The sequence below is a fragment of the Prionailurus bengalensis genome, chromosome B4 (genome assembly GCF_016509475.1).
Source record: "Prionailurus bengalensis isolate Pbe53 chromosome B4, Fcat_Pben_1.1_paternal_pri, whole genome shotgun sequence".
Classification (NCBI taxonomy): Eukaryota; Metazoa; Chordata; class Mammalia; order Carnivora; family Felidae; genus Prionailurus; species Prionailurus bengalensis.
Genome location: NC_057358.1, coordinates 59,146,856 through 59,161,961, shown reverse-complemented (window position 1 = coordinate 59,161,961; position 15,106 = coordinate 59,146,856). Strand labels below are relative to the sequence as shown.

The 15,106-nt window shown below is 45.6% G+C and overlaps 1 protein-coding gene across 2 annotated transcripts; it reads left to right on the top strand.

Moving 5' to 3' along the window:
• Nucleotides 1-1,131: 1,131 nt before the first annotated feature.
• Nucleotides 1,132-5,966, top strand: BHLHE41 (basic helix-loop-helix family member e41). Of its 2 annotated transcripts, XM_043561447.1 has the most exons (5): nucleotides 1,132-1,526; nucleotides 1,670-1,733; nucleotides 2,055-2,162; nucleotides 2,491-2,602; nucleotides 3,041-5,966. In XM_043561447.1, exons 1-5 carry the CDS (start codon nucleotides 1,465-1,467, stop codon nucleotides 4,147-4,149), a joined length of 1,455 nt encoding a protein of 484 aa, XP_043417382.1. In that variant the 5' UTR covers nucleotides 1,132-1,464; the 3' UTR covers nucleotides 4,150-5,966. The 2 variants fall into 2 exon arrangements, with proteins under 2 accessions (XP_043417382.1, XP_043417383.1); XM_043561448.1 differs by lacking the exon at nucleotides 2,055-2,162 and having other exon boundaries at nucleotides 1,250-1,526.
• The last annotated feature ends 9,140 nt before the right edge of the window (nucleotides 5,967-15,106 follow it).

Below are 15,106 nucleotides of genomic sequence, written 5' to 3'. Positions count from 1 at the left end.
CGTGGGCAGTGCGCATCTCCGGGCACCTCTCGGTAACTCTCGATAGCAGTGAGTCATGCTCCCGGGATGGCTCTGGGGATAGGTAACCCGGCTCGTGCTGGCTTGTGCTTCCCAGCACCCGGCGCCGCCGCTCCAGGGCGAGCGCGCGCGCGCGCACGGGTTCCCCGCGCAGTGATGTGGCAGCAGCGGCAGGTCGGATCACGTTGCTGGCCCTGTGCTGGTACCCGTTCGAGACAGGATTAAGGAGGGAGGCTTTGGAGGTGCCAGCGGTAGTAAACGTGGGTTCTGCACACTCCCAGCGTCGCTTATCCCGGGGCGGGGGGGCGTGGGGAGGAGAAGCACGCAGCACCACCCGAGGCGATGAGGGGCGACGGAGTTTAGCTGGCGAGTGATAAAGCTGCATTGCTTTTCCGCCGTAGCCCCTCTCGTCCTCTCCTCCCCCCTCTCTCCCGCCGCGTTCCTCTGGGAGCACCAGAGGCCCCAAACGTCGTCATCTGCTTCTGTGATTAGTGGCACCGCAATTCCGGCTGCTGCGGGAAGTTTGGGTGGCCCAGGGACACCGTGTCGCCGAAAAGACACTTGGATTGCGACATTCTGACCCAGTGACTACATTTCCATTTATCTTAAATCCTTCAGGGAGCGGATTTCAAGTTGCCCCATTAGGGGGCAACCTCCAACCTGGGCCAGCCCGCCCCCCCCCCCCCGCCCCCCAGGCCACTGAGCGGTGAGCAAACAAGTCTCCAAATTTTCCTTCGGGACTGAAGTTTACCCACCGCGAATTCTCTTTCTCTTTCCTTTCTCTGGTCCAAACCAACAGCGCAGTCGGTGGCCAAGCAAAAAGCCACGTTCACGTTCCTGCACCGTAATGACGGGCGAATTGAAGGAGTAGCATTTCCAAGCCCAGGAAGCCCTGGCTGCCCCGCACCCCCGGCGTCCCCTCCCCCTCCCCCAGCTGACTGCAACGCCTTTGGGAAGATGAATAGCTTGGCTGAAGTTGTTTTTCCTTTCCGGTGGCCCTGATCAGGTGTCCCCGCCCCCTCCTGCCGTTCGCCCTCCCTCGCAGCCTGCTCCCGACACCCCCCCGTCCCGGCCCGGCCCCTCCTCCCCCGCCCCCCTCCGGGCTGGACCGCGGATGGTACGTTCCGCACGTGAGCTGGGTGCTGGTCTGGCCGGCGACGCGCGTGCCCTGTGGCCAAACACTGCCCGGAGTGAGAGCAAACTACCAGCGCAGTGGGGCCGGCGCGAGTGTGCGTGCGTGTGTGTGCGTGTGTGCGAGAGAGCGAGCGCGGTGGGAGGGGGGGGGGAACCAACTGCTTCACACTTTCAACACTGCACTGAAGAAGGGAGAGAGAGAGAGAGACTGGAGACGCACAGATCCCCCCAAGATCTCCCAAAGCTATCGTCCCACAGATTATAAAACAGAACCCCAAAAATCGAAACAGAGGAAACGGACAGCGGTTGAACATGGACGAAGGAATTCCTCATTTGCAAGAGAGACAGTTACTGGAACATAGAGATTTTATAGGGTAAGGTGCACGCACCCTTGCGAATATCTGTCTAGGCTTCAGTTTGATTTTTTTTTTTTTTCCTTCTCCAGAAAGTGGTATGGAGCGGGCAAGGGCAGTGCCCCTCCCCGAATGGGTGCCTGATGCTGATTTCTGTTTTGCAGACTGGACTATTCCTCTTTGTATATGTGTAAGCCCAAAAGGAGCATGAAGCGAGACGATAGCAAGGTAAGTGTAAGTTTCCGATGTTTCCCCATAACCTGCCTGGATAGTTAATTAGGGCCATTGATTTCACAGCGAAGCTCTGCCCGCAAATATATTCCAGCCCTTGAGCTTCCCCAACTGTGAATTTTAAGTGGTTTGCTGGATACTCTCAGGGGGAGATTAAACATCATACCTGAATTCAAATTGCATTTCAGAACAGTCCAAAGGAAAAGCTTTCTTGGCATAGTTTATCACATAATATGGGGGTTTTGGGGAGGGGTATTGTTTTATCCAATAAATGTTTAGCTTATTGTTTTCTCTTTTCCATGATTGTCGTATATTAAGGATACCTACAAATTACCGCACAGATTAATAGAAAAGAAAAGAAGAGATCGAATTAATGAATGCATTGCTCAGCTGAAAGATTTACTGCCTGAACATCTGAAGTTGACAGTAAGATGTACATTTTCATTCTTTGCTGCTCTCCAAGGGCGTGTTAATAGCTTGGTACTACTCCCAGAGATACAAGAATAAATGTAAATATCATATGCCTTACGACTTGGGCTGTAGTGTAGAGTTTCCCACAAACTCAAGAGTAGGTGCTCACAACTGAAGGCAAGAAATCATTTATAACTCGTCTTCTGGAAAGCTCAAGAAGTATAGGAATAGTACTTCTTTTAAAGTGTTTGCTTAAGTTGCTGTGCTGAGTGGAGAGCCGATTGAGCCAAATGTGTGTTTTTAAGTAACCAAAGTGCCCCCTTTCTCTTTTGCACCACTGCAGACTCTGGGGCATCTGGAGAAAGCGGTAGTATTGGAATTAACTTTGAAACACTTAAAAGCTTTAACAGCCTTAACCGAGCAGCAGCATCAGAAGATAATTGCTTTACAGAATGGTAAGTCAGTTCAGGGAGGCCAACCCACCCTGATGAAGCCGGGTAGCCCACAGAGGGGCAGTGTTAGGACTCTTCCCCCACCCCCTCCTCCTTCCTTGGGCCCATGGGCGCAGTCTCATTTGTTAAATTGCTTATACTTTCCCTTCATTGGAAAGTGCCCATTTCCCGAAGCATCCTAGAGGCTTTCAGCAGAACTCAGATTTTTATTTAAAGTGGCGGTTGCGCTCTCCACTTTGGTTTTTCAGCTGGGAGTAGAGCGCCCCCCTGCTCCCCCCCCCCTCCCCGGCAACCAGTGGATTATATCACCCGAATACAGAGGAAAAACCGAGATCACTTTAGTCAATGTAGGGCCCACGTGATAAGCAGATGTTTTAACGTCGGTATTTTTCTTCTTGCCTCCATTCCTCTGCCCCCACCCCCACCCCTTCCTCATCCTAGGGGAGCGATCTCTGAAATCGCCCATTCAGTCCGACTTGGATGCGTTCCACTCCGGATTTCAAACATGCGCCAAAGAAGTCTTGCAATACCTCTCCCGGTTTGAGAGCTGGACGCCCAGGGAGCAGCGGTGTGTCCAGCTGATCAACCACTTGCACGCCGTGGCCACCCAGTTCTTGCCCACCCCTCAGCTGTTGACTCAACAGGTTCCTCTGAGCAAAGGCACTGGCGCGCCCTCGGCCGCCGCCCCCGCAGGGTCTGCGGCCGCCCCCTGCCTGGAGCGCGCCGGGCAGAAGCTTGAGCCCCTCGCCCACTGCGTCCCGGTCATCCAGCGGACTCAGCCCAGCGCCGAGCTCGCCGCCGAGAACGACACGGACACCGACAGCGGCTACGGCGGCGAGGCCGAGGCGAGGCCGGACCGCGAGAAGGGCAAAGGCGCCGGGGCGAGCCGCGTCACTATCAAGCAGGAGCCCCCCGGGGAGGACTCGCCGGCGCCCAAGAGGATGAAGCTGGATTCCCGCGGCGGCGGCGGCCTGGGGGGCGGCGCGGCGGCGGCGGCGGCCGCGCTCCTGGGGCCCGACCCGGCCGCCGCGGCAGCGCTGCTGAGACCCGACGCCGCCCTGCTCAGCTCGCTGGTGGCTTTCGGCGGAGGCGGGGGCGCGCCCTTCGCGCAGCCCGCGGCCGCCGCGGCCGCCGCGGCCCCCTTCTGCCTGCCCTTCTACTTCCTCTCGCCTTCGGCGGCCGCCGCCTACGTGCAGCCCTTCCTGGACAAGAGCGGCCTGGAGAAGTACCTGTATCCGGCGGCGGCCGCCGCCCCGTTCCCACTACTGTACCCCGGCATCCCCGCGCCGGCAGCCGCCGCCGCCGCCGCCGCTGCGGCCGCCGCCGCCGCCGCCTTCCCCTGCCTGTCCTCGGTGTTGTCGCCCCCTCCCGAGAAGGCCGGCGCCGCCGCCGCGACCCTCCTGCCGCACGAGGTGGCGCCCCCTGGGGCGCTGCACCCCCCGCACCCGCACGGCCGCACCCACCTGTCCTTCGCTGGCGCCCGTGAGCCCGGGAACCCGGAGAGCTCTGCTCAGGAAGATCCCTCGCAGCCAGGAAAGGGGACCCCCTGAATCCTCGCCCTCTTTCTTAGACAGGACGAGGGTTCACGCGGAATAATAATATTAATAAGTTAAAACACCCTTAACGTTTTTAAGGGAGGAAGTGTAATAGATGCACGACAGGCTTTTAAAACAACAACAACAACACAGGTGTTTTGTGTACATTTGGAGTTCCTGTTTTGCTCATCCCTCACCACCCCACCCTCCGCACACTAACATCCTTTTCTTCCCCCACCGGCTCTAAAAGATCCTCTGCGGTATTGATACTTTATTCTTTAAAGAATTTCCCCCCAAATAAGTTTTGCCTTCCTTTAGGCCATGTTCCATTGTTTTTTTAAATACAGAACCTAATTCTGGAGGAAGTGAGAAGGGTCTGCTGTGTGGGTGAGCTAATTGAACCAGGGGAGGAGCAAGGTGGCCCAGGAGTTGACCTGAAAGGCAGGTAGGCAGTTGTTACCTGCCTGCCTCATTTGTGTCCTGCCTGCTTCAGGAGGCTTTCCACAAACAGTGAGGACCTTTTAGAACTGAATTGACTCTTCAGTATTTTATAATGTTCAGCTTTTTAAAAGGTATATATTTTTCAAAGAGGAAGAAGTGAGGATGCAGTCACTTGCGTTGCAGCCTATTCTGAAGTGGTTTGAATGGTATCCCTTAGTAACTTGCTCTTGTTTAAAGAGACACGGAGTTGGGCCATTGTCAGAACTAAGTCAGGGAAGGAGATGGATGAGGAAGGCCGGAATCATTCTTGGTACATTTACTAGCACTTTATTGAGAAATTGACCGTGAATCAATTGACTTGTCTTAATTTCATATATATATATATATATATATATATATATATATATATATATCTGTATCTATCTATCTATAGATATATACAAACACATATGTGTATATATATAGATATATATAGATATATATATTGCATCTATTCCCACCTTGTCATTATTTAATCCACCAGGTTCCTAAGTTTTTATAATATTGCTGTAAAAAAAAAAAAAAGGAATGTGCACTGAACTTAAAAACAAAAAAGAAAACAAGTCCAAGATGATTTATCCTATATTCTTTCTGTTAAATAACAAAAGTGGAGAAAAGCATTAAACTGGTCAGTTTTGAGTGGAAATGCTGTAAAGATGTGGAATGAAGCCCTGTGTGGCCTTCCTATCTCCAAGTCTATGTATTTTCTGGAGACCAAACCAGATACCAGATAATCACAAAGAAAAGCTTTTTTTAATAAGGCTTAAACCAAGACCTTGTCTAGATATTTTTAGTTTGTTGCCAAGGTAGCACTGTGAGAAATCTCACTTGAATGTTATGTAAGGGGTGAGACACAACAGTCTGACTATAAGTGAAGAAAATATCTGGGTCTTTTAGTCAGTTTGGTGCATTTGCTGCTGCTGTTGCTACTGTTTGCCTCAAACGCTGTGTTTAAACAACGTTAAACTCTTAGCCTACAAGGTGGCTCTTATGTACATAGTTGTTAATACATCCAATTAATGATGTCTGACATGCTATTTTTGTAGGGAGAAACTATGTGCTAATGATATTTTGAGTTAAATATCTTTTGGGGAGGATTTGCTGAAAAGTTGCACTTTTGTTACAATGCTTATGCTTGGTACAAGCTTATGCTGTCTTAAATTATTAAAAAAAAATAAATACTGTCTGCAAGAAACCAGCTGGTTTAGAAAGTTTTAGTATGTGAAGATAAACTAGAAACTATCTTTATATTCTAGTATTTTCAGCACTCCATAAATTCTATTACCTAAATATTGCCACACTATTTTGTGATTTTAAAATTCTTACTAAGGAATAAAAACTTTAATATACGACATGAGATTGTCTAATAATTAAAAAGACATACTGCTCAATTAGTTTTAAGATATCTATGAATTTAGGGATGAAAGCTATTAATGTTCTAAGATAAAGAACTTTGTCATTGGCTTGATATCACACGTTTCCAATTTCTTGCAAGCCTCCAGGCTCTCGCTGTGTCTACCTACTTATTTCCAGTGTATCTCAATGAAAAGTGCAAAAGAAAAACCTACCAATCACTTGCGTGGTCTGTTAATGTCAGACCCAATTTGCTAATGTTTTTACGATTGATGAATTTTTCATTTCTCATCTTGACACCAGATAGGCCTGGTGTTTCTCCAGTATAAACACACTGTCATATAGGAGAGCTTAATTTCTCCATATATTTTTAGCTCTTTAATCTTTATAAAATAATTTTACTGTGGAACTTCATCATAGAATTCAAGGAAAAGAAATAATTATCTTTAGACTTGTCTCAAATTCATAATCAAATTTGTGATTTACTATAAACTGTGTGAAGGATTGTCAATTTTTAGTTTCAGTAATGTTCTTCACAAACCTTTTGATTTTTGAAAGGTGTTGAAAGAATAGTCAAAATTTATGAGATGTAGAAAAAGTGCTCCCTCTGCTGACTTACGGCAAAGAAACTCCAAGTCACTGAATGTGGAGTCAAAGGAATCTCAGAGATCAGTTTGTCCAGCCCCCTGCATTTTATAATATGAGGGAAATGAAGCCCAAAGATATCATATATCCTCCTAAGATCAAACTGCTAGCTGGAGGTATCACAAGAGGCCTGAACTATTGTATCCCCCCAGTCAGTAAACTACCTCCCACTGGAAGTATCTTCAATCACATAAACTGAAATTGACTGGGTAGCATTCGTGAACCATCATAAATAAACCACAAGAACAAAGGAAATAAAAATGACCATTAGGAAACCAGGTAGGATTTTTGAGCACCATAATTTATCGAACTTTAGAAAGATAATGTCTATACCAGAATAATGGGATAAAGTAGCATTTTAAATATTTTGAGCTATATTTTAATGTCCTTTGGTAATCATACTACTTTCAGAACCAAAAATGATGCAGAGTAAATCAGAGAACAGTAAAATGTTTTTGCATTTGTATAATTTTGGTATAATAGAGTAAAAAACCTTAGTGTTGGGCCAGATTTTATAGGTCAGTCCAAATGTCTATATACTTATATGGTAATATAAAGTTAGTGAGGACAGCTGCACAATAATATTGTCTATATGGCATCTGAAAATTACTATTTTCGTAATTGATTTATTTTATGAGTTAAAACACTAGAGGAATAACTCCAGTAATAATTTACCAAGGATGGTCCTGTACCTGCAGTGGTGAAATTTAACCCAAAATGTTTTGTAGTATATGTGATTTTTCAGTCTAAGACAGACATGAATCTTGAGTTAGTAATGCTTTTATACATATAGTATTATGCCACTTAATTTCATGTACATATGTATTTCTCAGCAAACTTCATATTGAATTGATAAGTGGCCTTTCCCCCGACAAAGAGCTAAGGCACTAGAAACTACATTTTAATAGCTATTTAAAGTATGACTGGAGTTTTAGTTGCTATCATTATGAAAATTATTTTTCATTTAGTTCACTGTTATTGGCCATGCAGGCCATAAGTTTGGTTATTGCTCATCAACTGAGATTGGTTCAAAAGTATGTAAAAGAAGGCCTCAGCCAATTTCTGAATATGTCACAGGTCAATTTTGAACCTCTCCATGGAAGGTGATTGCCGGTTGAGATCCTTGGAAGACAAGGCTGGGCAAACAGACTAAGGCCTTTTCCTTTAAAGAGAAATGAACAGAGGCCTCGTGAACCAATTAAGGCTGTTATAATGCCAAAACCTGGCTGTACTATTGTGATAATAGTATTTTACTTCAATCTGATGTTTTTCTCGTTAAACAAAATCTATTGGACCCTCAGATCAATACTTACTGTTCTGTGTTGTTTTGTGTAAGTTCAAAATGGATATACAGTGCATATTAAAGTCCAATGTAAGTTCTAGTTTTTCACATAATTTAATAGGAGATTGACAAGGAAAATTATCACATATTTCTTGTGATTAGGATGAGATTTATACTAAAAAGCATGTGCAGCATGTGCTTAAAAATAGGCTCCTAGAAAGGAGTTGGACATTTGTCTTAAAATTGGGTTTCTTTCCCTACTTCAGTGATTACCATATTGAAAACCCCAAACAAATGTAAAACTATACCTTTTTCAAAGTTGATATTTTAAAATTATGAACTTAGTGATACCCAATTTATCTGGCTTCAAGGAATGACACGTGCCCCATGAAACAATGATTCAGAAAACTGAAGGTTCTATGTTTAAGTTTATTCGTTTATCTTTTCTTTTTTTCCTTAACATTTTAGTGAAAAGCTTCCTAAAAGATATTACACAGGTCCTCTATACTGTCTTATACACGTCTTAGAAATAAATACCCTATCCATAGTTATCCATTCTCCATAATTCAGGGTCACCCTTATAAATACCACTTTTGCACTATGCATGTCATCTGGGAGTATTAGCATCTGCACTAAATACTTTCTGAGTTCTTATATCTGCTTTTTATAGGTTTGTCAATCTCTTTACTCACGATCAGGCTGCCAGCTGTCACTTCTTGATGTGTCAGAGTCCTTGCCTCTAACTCTTATCTAATTTGCTATCTCTGACTTACTGAGACCTGGGAAACCATTCGACAAAAACCACACCCATTTGAAATGTGCCTAAAATTAGAATAAATAGGCTCTAACAGAAGTACCTAGGACCACTTTTCTAAACTGTGTGAGCTTATAGAATCAGTAACATGTTTCTCCCCTAACGCTTTTTTCTTCATTTCTTTTACTTTTCACATTCTTGGCAATGTTCCTATCAGAACACTTATGCAAAAGCCCTCAGATATTTTATATATTTTTTGATCATCTTATTAAGTAAAAAAGCAGCTTGCTAATAGCTTTATTCCACAGCTAACCACAAAATAATGACATTTTCATGCCAGAAACAAATTATTTTATCTGATGAACATTTCTTTCTCTCAGACTGATAGGAGTAGAGCACCAAGGGTCATTAGTAAAAACTGATTCAGCATTTTGATTCATGGATGACCCTGGCCCTGCTTCTGCTGTGTAATCACCCCCACCTCTGGGTTTTAGAAATCTTGAGTGACACATCCAGCAAAAACATTCTGAGGAACAGGCAGGGAGGTGTGTGGGCCCAGATGCTGCCTCTGAACTTAGACACACCCATTGGAGAGCTTCTGGTAAGAGGTTTCAGACTTCCTACTGATTGCAACACACTCCTTATCTCAGTGAGCCTATAGATTGAACAAACGGTGGGCCTGGGGATACAGGCATCTGGTTTGATCCTACTATATGTAAGGTGCTGTGACAGTGCAGGAGAATCAAAGATTAATAATCTCTGAAGATCTCAAAGTCTAGTGGGAGTGACAAACCAACACTAAAAGAACTTAATGCAACATAGTAGGTGCTATAAAGAGGCAAATACTAGGGAGTGATGGTTGCTACCTTCATCTGAGTAAGTCTGAGACAGCCTAGAGTAGTAGTAGCTGGTTTTCACAGAACGAGCAGGTGAATGAGTCCATGGGGCTCTCTCCAAGAAGGTTCTGATATACTCTGGTCCTGTGCTGAGTACCAGGAGTTTAATTGGCTATATTTGACTAAGGTCTGAGCAAGGATTTCCTAATTTCTTAGTCTCTTTAGAACCTGACTGCTGTACTCTCTCACCATCATCTCCTCTTGAGGACCTGAACCATGAGCTGGGACTGAGTGGTCATAACATTTCCTACTGCAAAAGAGAACATTCATTGCATGATAATCTCTAATGCAGCAGAGGGGTAAAAACCTAGTACCTCATAAGCAGCTCTGTCTCACCTCAACCGTTGATCTTTCTTACAGAAGAAACTAAGGGTGACTTCTTTCCCTTCACGTGAGGGCGTGATGATCCATGTTCTCCACTCAGCACCGGAGAGGGGGAAATGAGAGAGATAGAGAGCAGTCCTAAAGGGAAACAAGGATTCCTTAGGTCTATTTTTCAAAACATCCAGGAGGAAGCTGAGGCAAACAACTAGTCCAAGGTCATGTAGCTCAGTAAGTAGCAGAATGAGGACTGGAACCAGATTTTTTGGTTCTGAGTCCACTGCTCTTTAAGCTATTATCCCATAGCAATAGTAATGAGGAGGGGAAAGCCTGACTTTTGCTCATGACATGAGTGGAGCTAGTCCACGTGAGGTCCTAACAGGCAAGAATATATAGTTGGTGGTGGAGAAGGAAAGATGGCCAGGCAATCCCTTCCCAAAAACATGGAATAGAGCATGCAATAATTGAAGATAGAGAAATTCTGGAGACACAATAGTCAAGGTCCTTTACAAAGAACCATACAGTTTTGCTGTCTACTAAATTTGGAGACATCCAGAAATGTGTCCTCCTTTGTTTGGAAGTCCCCACATGATCTGGTGAGCGCTCCACCTTTGCCTCTACGCCTCCTACCTACGTGGTCTGGTTGAACTCTAAAGATTCTCCATGGAAGAAGGGATCAAAGCAAACTACGAATCTGGACAAAAGGAACATTTAGATTTGAGGAAGTAGGAAAGAGGGCGATTTGCTACAGTTTTTACATGGGGTATTTTTAGGATGTTGTATACTTTAGCTACAGTTTCAATTTGAAGCCTTTTACATATTGCTATGCACATGTGTATACCTAGAATATCAAATGTTTCACAACGAGGTATTCAGTATCCACCACACAGCCCTGTAATAAACTTTGATTCCATATGCAGCTTTACAGGTTCAGTATTGCGTTTAGAAAATTAGTTTCCATGGGGCGCCTGGGTGGCTCAGTCGGTTAAGCCTGCGACTTCAGCTCAGGTCATAATCTCGCAGTCCTGAGTTCGGCCCACGACCGGCTCTGTGCTGAGGGCTCCCAGGCTGGAGCCTGTTTCAGATTCTGTGTCTCCCTCTCTCTCTGCCCCTCCCCCGCTCACGCTCTGTCTCTGAAAACTGAATAAACCCTAAAAAGAAAAAAAACAATTAAAAAGAAAAAGAAAAGTAGTTTTCACAGGGGAACTCCACCCTGGATCCTGTTCCTGCAGACTTTCTGTTACTTAGGGTAATCAGAAAATTCCTTTATAATACGACATTTTAAAGACACTGGCTTCTCTTTCCATACTACCTTAAGCAGGGCTCGGTTTTCGAGAATGTATTATGTTGAACGAAACTCATCTGCGGAGCTATAACGCAGCTGGGTGATCCGCACGTGACCCAACAGGTGAAGAAACCGGACTATACGCCTGCATCCCTGGAGAGCAATGTGGGCGCGATGAAGGAGCCATTTCTGAGGTCTGTGTTTGAAACGCACTCATTTAAACACTGGTAAGCCAACTCTAGCTCCTTAAATCTCCCTACGAGCGCTTCTTGGTGGAGAATTAAAGAGGGGAGGGGAGGGGGGAATAATATCATCAGCCTTGAGATCTTCAAGGAGCCCTAGGATTGGAAAGAGAGAAGCATTCTTAGGTTGCCTAGCGATAAATCTGACGATGATATCATTCTCCCGGAGGCCGGCCTCCCCCTCCGGTCCCCTCCCGTCCGGCTTTCCTTCCCCACCCCCCCCTCCCCCTCCCACGCCGGGGTTCAAAGTACAGCCGTGCGGGGTAAAGGAGCTGGAGCCGGACGCGGCGCTGTCACGTGTGTCCGCACATGCCCGGGCGCACGCTGCGCGGCACGTGAGAGGGGGCGGGGCGGGGGCGGGGAGGCGCCTGCTCGCGACTTTCCGCGCGTGCGCTCTGGACCCCGCGCCCACCACCGCCTAGACGCGGCCTCCGGGAGCGGGTGGCCAGCTGGCTGGCGGGGTGGAGGGCTCGCGGGGCCGCGGGCGGGGCGGCCGGGTGGGGTTGAGGACGCACCCTCCCAACAGCTGCGACACAGTCTTCCCTGCTGAGTCTGAGCGGGCCGGCCCTAGGTAGTCATTCCTCCCGAATTAAAGCTGGCTCTGACTCCGGGCTCCTCGAACCGTTCTGACACAGCAGTTTCCGTGCAGCCCTTCTGGGCGCGGGTTAGAGGAAGGTCGACAGCCGCCTAGGGAGGGCCTTGGGGCGGAGACTTCAAGCCTGGGCTGGCCGGGGGTAGTGACAGGTCGGGAGAGGGGGACGGGGATGGGGGAGGGAGGTGGCTGACACACCCGGCGGCGCCGGGTCTGGGGCCAGACCCCGTCCTGCCCTGGTCCCAGAGCCACGTCCTCCTGGAGAAACCCCGGGCGGTCGGTGGGAGACCTGAGCAAACCCGGCGTCGCTGTTACCGGCTGGTGGAGTCGTTGTAGCTTTCAGTAGTCTCAGTTTTACAAATTGAATTCCCACTGATTAACTAGGGGATTTAGTTAATTATGATAAAATTTATTGGGACTTTCTATGAAAGGTTTAAAGTAAGTGATTTTGTGGCAGTAACGGATTCTGCATGGTGCAGTAAAGTGAAGGAAATTAATGTAGTCAGTGGCTGAAAGATGTTTTTTTTTTAATTAAAAAATATTTACAAGTCGATTCAGAAAAAATGATCAAATCTCACACTCACTTTTCGAAGTGATCACCATATTTGATTTTTGTAAAACTCCTAGAAACATGCATGCTTGTAAATGATCTAATATCAGTAATTAGCGTGGAGGAATTTGGAATTCATGATGCCCTTTAGATAACCGAGAATACCCAGCAGTGTAACAAAAGTAGGGAAGCACCATTACCTCCTGCAACTATGTTTTTGGTCTTGTGATGGAAAGCGATCTCCAACGTTGCCAGTAATATTTGGACAGGTCAGGTGCCAGTATTTGCAAAGACATCATAGAGCGGTTGTGTAGCGTCAGGTGGAAAGGGTACAGTGAGTGCCACCCTGGAGACAGACTGCTATAAGCTAACAGACATTCACAAAGCACAAGACGACTTCATTGTTGTCCGCTTTTTAATAATATGTATGAATAATGTCCTGGACAGCTTAGTTATTAATAATATCCAGAAAGTTTAAAAAGCAAAGATAGACTTCAAATATGCACTCAACAAATTTATATTGAGCTCTCACTATGTGCCAAGCATTGGGGATATAGTAGTGATCCATACTGACAAATTCATCACCCATCATGGTGCTCAAAACCTGTAATAAAGCCTCACAAGTTGTCAGGCACTTGCCAATCGATTATTATTGCTACAACCAGTGATCAATACCCCTCTGCACCGGATTCTTTTTCACTTGGCACTTGCCAGGTGAAAGGACTACATCTCCTGTCTCATCAGTGCCCATATCCTTTCTCCTATTTCTTTTCCCCTTCTCCCACCCCCTTTGGATCCATACTTGTCTAAGTCTTCTAAGAGGGTAAGTTTGATCCTTACCCAGAATATTTGTACTTGCTCATCCATCTGCCTGCAACATTCAGCCCCAGATGTCTGGATAGCTAATTCCAGCCCCCAACCCCCACCTTTTTATAGATCTCTGTTCAAATGCCACTACTTGAGAGAGGCCCTATCTGAGCAGCCCAAAGGCAATATATAAAATACCAGTTCCCCCTATCATTCTTTACTTTTATTCTACTTTTTTTTTTCACAGTGTGTATCACCCCTGACATAGTGTGTGTGCATACTGGTATATATGTCTACACACAACACACACACACGTAATTTGTTTATTGCTTGTCTGTCTCATTAGAATGAACAGGGACTTTGTTTTGTTCATTCCTGTTTGTCCATTGCCAAGAATGGTACCTGGCAGTAAATAGGTAACTATTTGCCTTTTATAAATAAACATGTATCAATTCTCAATAAATATTTGCTGGATGAATGAGTGAACATCTCTGGCAAGTGCTTTAGCTTGATTGTCTCACCAAAGACCATAGCACAGGCCCTCTCAAAGTGTCTTTTCATATTATGAATCCATTTTCTCAACACTTACTAAGCACCTGCTATGTTCCAGGTACTGTGTGCCATGGAGATGTCAGCAAGGAGTCAAAGGCAGTTAATGTCCTATAATTGTAAATGGGAAAAGAGTGTGGTCTGGAAGCTGATTGAATTTTGTTGTCACAACAAAATGATAACATATGTTATTAAAGCATTAAGATACAGCATTAAAGCATTAATTGAGTTCCCCTAACAAGATAATTAATGTCAATTTAATCTTATTCTAAGGGATTGCAATTTATTGTGTTAAAAAATTATTTGCTTAACTGAAATACCTTCTTTGAAATTAAAATATATTCTGGTAACTTCTCCATCTCCTGAGTCAAAGAGAACAAGCTACAATAGCCCTGTAGTAGAAGGAGTAAATTTCAAAACAGGGTGTATCTCAGCTCTCAGATCGCTCTTGAACCTGTGTAGAACTGAGTGAGAGCCTCTGAATTCCACCCATGATGGAATACACAACACATATGACTAGGGCTTGATGATCCCGGATGCTTTAGCTCTTCACTGGCTCTTCCAGGTGTGGTAACCTTTGTTCCTTGGTGAATGAGTGTCTTTAAGGCAAGAGCTAGTATCATCTATTTATCAGTGTGTGCTCAGCACCAAGCACAATACCTGGCACACAGTAAGCACTCAATAAATGGCTGTTGAAATCCAAATCCTCCTCTCCATTCCCACAATCACTGTTCTAGTTCCAAGCTTTATCATCTCTCACCTGCATTATTGCAAGAATCTGCTCAGTGGCCTTTGTCCAGTCTTCCTTTCCCCATGCACAGGCCGCACTGCCAGGAAATCCTATACAAGGGACTCCCCACTACAGGAAGTGAAGCCTACAGGCATGAAGGCTTAAACCTTCCCTTCTCGGTTCACCCCCCTTTATTCTAGCTCCTCTCCTGTTTTCCCCAACCAGAAATGGGCATGTAGTGCCCCAGCTGCACTCAACTACCACGGGTCCCCGAATATGCTTTCTACTCTCAAATGTTTGTCTTTGAGTAGAATAGCCTTTATTTGGAGGCCTCCTACTCATTCTTCAACACACAGCTCAAATTAAATCTCCTCTGTGAAAACTTCCAAAACTATGGTAGTCAAAACTTAACCTCACCCACTCCTTTGCTTTCTGTTCTCTTAGCCCTTTCTTTAAATCTCCACTTGGGTGTTTAAAATCTTATTT

Bases quoted from the DNA above. Each gene is read 5' to 3' on its own strand.
- BHLHE41 (XM_043561447.1), top strand. From the start codon at position 1,465: ATGGACGAAGGAATTCCTCATTTGCAAGAGAGACAGTTACTGGAACAT. The intron at 1,734-2,054 runs GTAAGTGTAAGT...TCGTATATTAAG, and splicing joins TGAAGCGAGACGATAGCAAG to GATACCTACAAATTACCGCA. The intron at 2,603-3,040 runs GTAAGTCAGTTC...TCCTCATCCTAG, and splicing joins GATAATTGCTTTACAGAATG to GGGAGCGATCTCTGAAATCG.